The sequence below is a fragment of the Sinocyclocheilus rhinocerous genome, unplaced genomic scaffold (assembly GCF_001515625.1).
Source record: "Sinocyclocheilus rhinocerous isolate Xijiao unplaced genomic scaffold, SAMN03320098_v1.1 scaffold65, whole genome shotgun sequence".
NCBI classification, from domain to species: domain Eukaryota; kingdom Metazoa; phylum Chordata; class Actinopteri; order Cypriniformes; family Cyprinidae; genus Sinocyclocheilus; species Sinocyclocheilus rhinocerous.
The window spans coordinates 1,605,933-1,615,517 of NW_015662000.1; the positions used below are offsets into that span (position 1 = coordinate 1,605,933).

The 9,585-nt window shown below is 36.2% G+C and overlaps 1 protein-coding gene across 6 annotated transcripts in view; it reads right to left on the reverse strand.

Annotated features, from left to right (window-relative positions):
* The window catches only part of LOC107727224 (brefeldin A-inhibited guanine nucleotide-exchange protein 1-like), a 96,500-nt gene that overhangs the window by 62,606 nt on the left and 24,309 nt on the right, over window positions 1-9,585 (reverse strand). For all 6 annotated transcript variants that reach the window (XM_016537015.1, XM_016537018.1, XM_016537016.1 and 3 more), the window contains one exon: window positions 1,416-1,446. In XM_016537015.1, coding sequence (XP_016392501.1) covers window positions 1,416-1,446 — 31 coding nt within the window. The remainder of the gene's footprint in view (window positions 1-1,415; window positions 1,447-9,585) is intronic.

The following is a 9,585-nucleotide window of genomic DNA, read 5'->3' on the forward strand; positions in this document are numbered from 1 at the left end:
CAAACTCATATATATATATATATATATATATATATATATATACACATATATATATATATCAGTAAAAATGTGTTTTCTTTACCAACAAAGTGGCAAGATGAAAACTACAATTTTCTGTTTCAATCATTCACATAGCATCTTTAGGTTATAATAACATAAAAAATTCTAATCCAGATTTTGATTTTCAAAGATCTATTATTAAAACTGATAATTAATTTTTTCCAATGCAATAAATCCATTGAATCAATATAAAGTTATTTTTCATATTGAAATATGAAATATACACAACAAAGTAAGTTGATCCACATAATGACAGCCTCTGAACTTGGTCAATACTAATCTTATTACGTTTCTTCCCCACCGCAGAAACCACCACAGGTTCAATGCCGTCAAAATTATTCATTTTTTTAGGGCTGCACAATAAATCGCATGCGATTGACATGCGCATCTCGTCAGTAAAGCCGGTTCTGTGATTAGTAGTAAATCTCCATCACGTATTTTCAGATGGAGCAGTATACCTGTATGTATATATATATATATATATATATATATGTGTGTGTGTGTGTGTGTGTGTGTGTGCGTGTGCATGTAATTATTTTATTCTAGTATATATTATAATATTAACTCACATTTTGAGTTAGCAAATTCAATGTGAAAAACAACAAAAAATACAAACTACAAAAACAGTTTTTTTTGTTCTTAGAAAAAAGTAAAAAAACAAAAGACAAAGGATTTGAATCAGTCAAACAAATCACTTGCTGAATCCATCAGGTCAGTTACTGAACAAACATTTGAAACACTTACTAAATTTATGTTTCTATGACAATGTGTAGTTAAAGATTCAAAATCACAAAGAGTTTTGCTGTGATAAATGGTGTTTTAATTAAAAACTGGGACTAAAAATAGATCTATTGTTTGAAAGGAGTGCTCCTTCACTTCATAACAGAAATCTGTAAACAACAAAGGGAAGAGACACCAAAAGACATGGACATGGATGTGAAAGCAAGACAGATGGGGTGAAACAGGTGAGCTGTGAATTAATGGATGTAGAGGGTGAATGAACGCTGTCCCTAGGAGGCGTCTGAGATGAAAGGCCTCAGAACAAGCTGCCCAGGCCCTGCAGAAAGCCCTGAGCACAGTACGTCTCATTCCTGTGTCCTAGTCACACAGAAAGGTCTCCAAGCACATTAACAACACAGGCTGTGAGGGGTGTTTTTAATCGGCACTGAACACACACTCACAAATCACAATGAGGGCAGGGCAGCAGCCAAAACACAAAGGGGCCGCGTGTGGTTACTCTCTGGAAAATGTTAGCACTGCATTACAAGCATTGAAGCTGACAACAAAAAATGGGGATTTTGAAATACATGTTCAATATCTCAACAGCTGGGGTGTGGCGTAAGATATCGACTTACCTTAATTTCTCAGATTCCGCCTTGATTTCCTCTGTAAAAGAAAAAGAAAATATTCACATGAGTGTGATAAAAAGAAAATAAATAAATAAATAAATAACCCACCCTATAGGAACTAATGCAGTTGAGTTAAAGCTAGCTATAGATACAGACTTAAACAGATGGTTGACTTGTTTACCATCCATAGCCAGGGAAACACAAGAGTTCGAGGAGCGCTTTTAAGATATAATATAGCATTATGCAAATCGGTTTTCTTAAACATAATAATAAAATAAAAATATTAGATAAAAAAAAAACAATATTAGAGTATTTCATCTAATTGTATATATTTTAAGTGTATACAATACATATTTTATATGTTATTGTTTTAGGACAGACATTCCTTTACTTTAATATATATTTCTGTATATAAATGTTTATACAACTTTTTTTTAATTTAATTTATGTATAATGTATTATAAGTATATTATATTAAATATATATAGTATATTATATTTAAAAAAAATTATTCAATAAATCCCTCATCAAGGGACTTTGACTTTCAAAGTCAAAGTAATCACAAAAAAACATGGAATATATGTATGGATATATAAAAAAAAACAATGCCTAGCATTGACTATGACTGTATTGTGGATTTTTCAAAACACTCATACAATATACACAAACACACACAGTACCTTTCTGGTCCTCAAATCTGATTGGCTGAGAGACTTTTCCAGGCGTGCAATATTCTAGCAATAACAGAACTTCAACCGTTTCACCGTTTGTATCACTCCATTTGCGGTATTACTCACTGCGTGAGAAGTGTCATGTCAGATGCCCAAATCCACTATAATTTTATAAATTTTATAAGAGACTATTTTATGAGTGAGTTGGCAGTAAAGACTTTTATAATGAAAGAGACTGAAACAGGGTTGTATACAAGGAAGTAACAGATGAAAGGATAGTACAACAAAGATATCACTTTCCTCAGCGGGCATTCAAAGTAATGTTTTATTGTGAATATGAGATTGAACTGAAGAATGAATGCTGTATCAGATGCAGGTAATCACACTTGCTCAGTCAGTCCCTCTCTCTCTCATAATACGGTAAGTTTTTAATATAGTAATACAATAGGTTTTCAATAAAGCAACTTAACGTTCCTTTGTTACTAGTTCTAAAGTGACGTTTTCGAATTAGTGATGGAGGCTTGGGCTCAGCTGTTAAACTGTCAACCTGAGATTTGAATCCATAGTGGAAGGAAGTAGTTCTGCACAGAAGAGGGTTTTTAAAGACACTTCATTGTTGTTTCTTATATATTTACACACTCATGCCATCAAAATGTTGTGTAAACGCAATATCATACTCGCAGCAGTGGGATATGGCTGTATATCAGCACGGCTGTGATTACCTGCGGCCGAATCACAGCCATGCTGACATACAGCCATATTGCGCTGCTACGAGTGTGATACTGGTCATATATACATTTACATGCACTTTCTAGAATAAAGAGGCAATTGCCTTTTTTCACTGTAAGCCTCTACTATTCCGCATTATTATTGGTAGTTAAAAGCTAAATTAAATTAGCAAAAATATTTAATAATCCAAAACATAAGGGCTCAATGACACCAAACACACAGACAGATTGCTCAGAACATCATTCTGTCGAGAGTGCTATTTTCACAGCTAACACTAAAGAATTTAATTACGCATGGCCCCTTTAACACCTCTTCCTCTGAAACCAGTCATTAACTGCATCAGAAATGCATTCAGAGTGTTGAAAAAAATTTACTAACGAGAAGCCCAGAGTCTGAGGTACTCGCTGCAAACTTCTGAAAGCTCCTACATTACATAAATTAGACTTTAAATCAGCTTTAACACCTGGATTCATTAGCGTACAAGCACTTTGCGCCAACACACGTCAGTCATGCCGTTACTCAAAGGTCAAGATATCTGACTACTTCAATCTGTGCTGGTGTTTTCAAAGTAGTGTGGATTGAATATGTTTATTCTGAACAAGAGCCTCTGGTCTCAGCGAGCAGCTGCAGTCATGAATGACTAAGTGCTCGGCACGGGAACAATGTAATACTGTAGAAAGAGCACTGTCCTTCCTCCTCTCGGCAGTAAACAATGACGAGTATAGCAGCATAATGACATCTACACGCTTTGCTGACAGACAGCCCTCCAACACACTAAACTGCCTCTGAACATGGACAGAATATCAAGCACTGGTGTCTGTTACACTCACATCATTCTCCATCACTCTGCAAGTGTTTCCAAAAATATTAGGTATATGGCTCAGACCATAGTGCAATATTGGTATTAGATATAATTAGTATTTTTTAAATTAGCAGTAGAGGTCTAACTACACTTTGGAAGCAGAGAGCTATAACATCACAATTTTTTCCCAATTTACACACTAGTTTCTACGCCAGGTTTCAAACAGAGACGGGTCATGATGCACTACTAATTGATTTGTTGTCCAACAACCAACTAGCCGAAGTATACTGACATTGACTCGTTCAAAAAGCAATTCCTGTATTTTTTGTTTCGATATTTTTAGTGGTGGTGCTTTAATTAGCATAGTAATCAATAAAATATAAATATAAATTAGTGCTGTCAATCGATTAAAAAAATTAACTAATTAAATCACACATTTTTTCTGAAATTAATCGCGATTAATCCCACCTAACATTAAAATGTTTTAGAATACTTTTACATTGCAATTTCACATTCAATCTTCAAATTAATGTAGTTAATTAAATTAATTAAAATTAATTAAAGACAGTATACTACTGATGTCTCTAGAAAATAGGCTATTTTTTCCCCGTAATATTTAACCATTGACTAGCCATTCAACATTACAGGAGCTATCAATTTTAACATTTATTAGACTACTTAAACTTCTAATTTAACTTCTAATTTAAGTGATTTTAAAACAATCTTTACATAAACCCACTATAATAAATGTCATATTTACCTGTGCCCTTCAGCAAGTAGGAAATATACAGAAATTGAAAAAAGTTCTTAAACACTAAAGTCTAAATTAAATATAGATGAATCCTTAAAGCTACAAAAGTTATTGATTTCCTCTTTTTCTTTTGATCTTTGATTAATAGACATCACAGCAGCTGGTCATTAGTTTTATGGCTGCTATTTCTCTAAGAGCTGCTGCTGCTGAATGTGACATGGATCTGACACTAGGGTTGGGCGATGTCTACCAAATTGGCATCGGACGATGTCTACAGTGAAACATCGTGATGGACGATGACATTGGGGGGAGGGGTTAGGGGGTGTGCCCGAAGCGTGAATCCGTATGCAGAAAGGCACGGAAAACAAATAACGATTTCTACGGAGTCACTAAAGGGACATGGTTAGCCGCTTGCTAGCGGTAAACTGTTATGTTACAGTACATGAAAGTTCACTTACCACATACACAGAGTAAGGAGAGATGACTGATAGGACAATGGCGAATGATTTGCAGATACTGAGCACCACTGACAAATATCTAATCTTGTAAAATGTGTGGTAGGTACCGCTGCTCCATAGTATAGAGTCCGTGTGATTGCGAATCTTGAAAGTGAAAGTGAAAGTAAAATGAGAGCGCGCATTCGAAAGTGGTTTCAACGCCCTGCATATTAGTAGCAGCTCCCTGATGGACGCAATTTAAATACAGTATAATTACCCAACGATATAATTGCATATAATATTTTTTTATCCTCCCATCTCGTAGGCTATTTATTCCCTTTATGTCTGTCAGCCATCGCCGATGGATGATGGCATCGTCTATCGGCCCAACCCTATCTGACACGCATCTCTCTTTACCTGTTCTGACCCAGGTCTTAAAGTCTCTACTAATTGAATTCAATCAGATGTGTAAGATGAGGGAGACAGTGCTGGGCTGCTCCAGGACAGTTTGGAAAACAATTGCATTTCAGAGACATGTTCTTAAATGTGACTCATATAACAAATACATACACGCACAGTTTTAAGGCAGCTTTAATTGCCTTTTTGGTGATTTCATGGCTTAACTGATGACATAACTATGACATTGCATGCTCGTAGTTTCTTTCGCGATTTGATATGAAATGATACAGGCTACAAGCACACGCCTGCGTTGAAGAGCACGCGCTACAAGCTCAGTACCATTTCTGCGCTCGTTTGACTCGTGCCTGGCGCTGAGGTAAAATTGGAACGCGCGTCTGAAACGTCTTCGGTTAGGTGTGGTCATAAAGATGCTCTGCGTTTAAATAAACTATTGTTCTTGTGAAGAAAAATGAGACCGAAACAGCAGTTGTGAGTGGAGTGGCCAACCCTAGCCCCGCCCCTGTGTTAACTGCGTTAAATATTTTTAATGTGTTAATCTGAACAAATTCATCGCCTGCGTTAATGCGCTAATTTTGACAGCACTAATATAAATAAGTATATAAATAAATAGTTTATATTAATACAATTAGTAAATAATTAATTCAAATATTAAATACATAAATTATTATTATTATTAACAACAAAATTAATAATATTAATAATAATAAACTGATAAGGAAATGTTGGCCTGCATAAACCTCAGAGTAAATTAAAATAATAAATTATGACAATAATATCAACAAAAATAACAACAACAACAACAAAAATATACACTACCAGTCAAATTTTGGAATGATTAAGATGTTTCAATGTTTTTGAAAGAATTATCTTATGCTCATCATGGCTACATTTATTTGATTTATTTATTTTAAACAGACACCTTATTATAAATATTATATTTGGATTAGTTTTTTTAATCTCACCACATACTTTTGAATTGTAGTGTATCATGATTTCCACAAAACTATTAAGCAACACAACTATGATAATAATAAAAATGTTTCTTGAGCAGCAAATCAGTATATTAGAATGATTTCTGAAAGATCATGTTACACTGAAGATATATATATATATATGAAATACAAAAAAACAGTTCTTTAAAATGCATTTCACAACATTACTGTTTTTACTATATTTTACTTTTGGCAGGCGATAAAGTCTAAGGAAATGCTGTTATCCTGCATAACCTTCAAGACCATTCATAGTTTACTGTGCAATTTATGTCTCTGACTGGTTTGATAAATGAAAGTAGCCGTTGCCAGAGTCATGTGTTCACTGCAGTGCAGGATGAAGATCTGTTTAATCAGTTTTAGTGGTAGACTGTCCCTGGTAAAACACGGAAACCATAGCAACATGATAATTTCCCAGAGAGCCACAACAAGTATTGTGTTACCTGAAATTTCAATACTGAAAACACCCTTGGTCTAAATTTATCCTTTCAATCTATTGCATCAGGTCCATTCAATGCACTTATTTTTCTAATCTTCAGAGAAAGCAGTGAACAATTTACACCCTATCTACACTTTGCTTATGAAAGGATTCGTGAGGTATGTCTGTGATACATTACTCAACGCTGCAAAAAAACATAGAAAGCTTTGAAGCTCCCCTGAGCGCAATCACAAATATGACGATGATCGGGTCAGTCGCACTGGTGCTCCTAAAACATTTTTCATAGTCGCACACAGTAGTTTTCAGCCGCAAATGCGACTGAAATGGTCGCACCGTAGAGCCCTGAGAAGCCTAAATACATTTGGTATAAATGCACAAACGCTATATAGCTTAATCACAAAAAATACTGTAATTATATTCCATTACTCCTTTAATACATGTCTGCATTAATAATATAATAAAATTCGATACCAATACTCACATTTCTTACACAATACTATGGTGCCGTTAGTGTTTCTACAGTAAATCCATGGTAAATGATGACAATTTGTAGATTGAAAAGCCTTCTGACTGTACTGTTGTTGTGCACAGTGTTTTGTCCTGTTTCTCAGCGCTGTTTTATCTGGCTTCAAACTAGTTTAAATCCCCGAGTCATTCGTGTTCTTCGCTGAATTCAAGCACTTCACAATGGATCTCACAGCGCTGTTTAGTGCTTGCGTCACCAAGACTCATCAGCGACTAAACGCATTTGCGCTATGGAGCTCGCGCTGCGCTGCCGTTTGAACTTTGAACCGAGCAGATAAACGGTCCATGTGGTGCGATTCAAACGAATAGCACTCTTTTGTTCCGCTTTTGGCACATAAACATTATATCGAACATTTATCAAACTCTTAATGTTAGTACAGTAAATCCATGGTAAATGATGACGATTTATCAAGGAAAATTATATCGTGATAATGATCGTTGTCGATTTATCGCCCAGCCCTAATTTTATCTGTTATTAAAGAATAAATTAATTTTATTAATAATGTTTTAGAAATGTATTAGTATTGTGATATTGAATATACAGGAATGCATTAATTCAACATCCATTAATTTAACTGTTTTAATCATTTTTGTTTAAAGTGCCCCTATTATGCCATTTCCAATATTGCCTTTCATGTAGTGTGTAATGTAGCTGTATGTGAATGTAAACGATCTGCAAAGTTGTAAAGCTGAAAGTGCACGATAAATAAAGTTACTGTCTCCCAAAATAAAGAATTGACTCTGAACAGCTGAAACGAGTCGTTAGTAATTTGAATCCCACTTCCGTGACGGCTACACGTCACGGGGTAACACATTTGCATAATGCGCGCCTATGTTCTACATTGGCCGGCCGCGAACAACTTGACCCCGCCCACAAACACGTCATTCTGCTGGAACGAATCATTTGAGAATCGCTGGAAAATGAGGTGATGGTAAATGCATATTTTGAGAAAACGAAAGCGTTTTTAGACCTTGCATGCATGTAATCCTATTGTAGGAGACTCCCAAAACAATATTAGGAACAGGGATGCTCCGATCCGCCTTTTTCGCCTCCGATACCGATACCTCGGTATTGGCTGATACCGATACCGATCCGATACCAGTGAAGTTTTTTTTCCCCCATTTAAATAAATGTAGAATTTATATATCTCTGTGTGTGGAACTGATAATCATTCTTTCACAATCTACAAGATACAGACTACTTCATTATAAAGAAAAATAAAATAAACAATAAATATGAAAAAATATAGGCCTATGTATATTTATAATCTATGACAAAAATTTATCATAAACTAGGTTAGTGGATAATTCGGCAGCAAAAGTTATTCTAGAAAAATCAGTGCACAATAATTTTAGAAATCCAAACATTTAGTGAAAAAACAATATTTTGTGGGGAACAAATAAAAGTGTTGCACTAAATATGGTAAAATGTTACACATTGCTATTTGTATTATTATAAAATCCATTCATTAAAAACATTCATGAATGTATTTATATATAAGTATATACTATAAAATTAAAATACATTTCGCGCATCCGGTGTGCAGAACGATGCGCTTGAAGCAACATGGCGTCACAGCCTGACGCTGTGTTGCTTCAAGCGCATCATTCTGCACACCGGATGCGCACATTGTAAGCGCTTCGTGTTAAAAACTAGAGCCCGACCGATATATCGTTTTGCCGATATTATCGCCCGATATGAGCCTGTCGCCGATATATCGGTATCGGCGAATATGCCGCCGATATGAACATTTTTTTTACAGAACATATAACGCAGATAAAATGCTTGAAATGGTGTAATTACTTAGTTTGTCCAGCAGAGCGCGCTCCATTGTTTGCTACTGGCCGGGGGATCCCTTCAGCTCGAGGAACCCTCTCGAACGCGAATCGAGTGTACGTCTAGAGGCCCGCTTTTGAATGAGACCACCCCTGCATCGATAGCCCCCGGGGTTCGGGAGTTACGGGTGGTTAAATTTGCGTTCCGGCGCCGAACCCCGGGGGGTTACCGACGCGAGGAGGGTGGCGTTTGAGAGGGCTCCTCGAACTGAAGGGATCCCCCGAATTTGGTGGAGATCCGCCGGCGCGTTCGCAAGATAGTGACACCAGCCAAAACTTTCACTTCAGTAAGGAGGTCTCTTGTTCAGGCAGCAGCATTCAAGCGTGATTTTATTCGACCGTAAGTGCCCTGCGAAGTGGACTTCACATGAAATTCCGCCATGATTCCAGTTCCAAGGAAACGTACACGTTACATTCAAAGGGCATTAAAGTGCGCGAGACGTGAATTTATATTGCACCGAATGTTCGGCAACCGAACCGAATAAGCGAATAAATTGTACCGAACAATGATATGACGCGATCAAATAGCAAGCAGCGCAGAGTGAGCAGAGTGAGAGGTATTATGCAGCACACACGT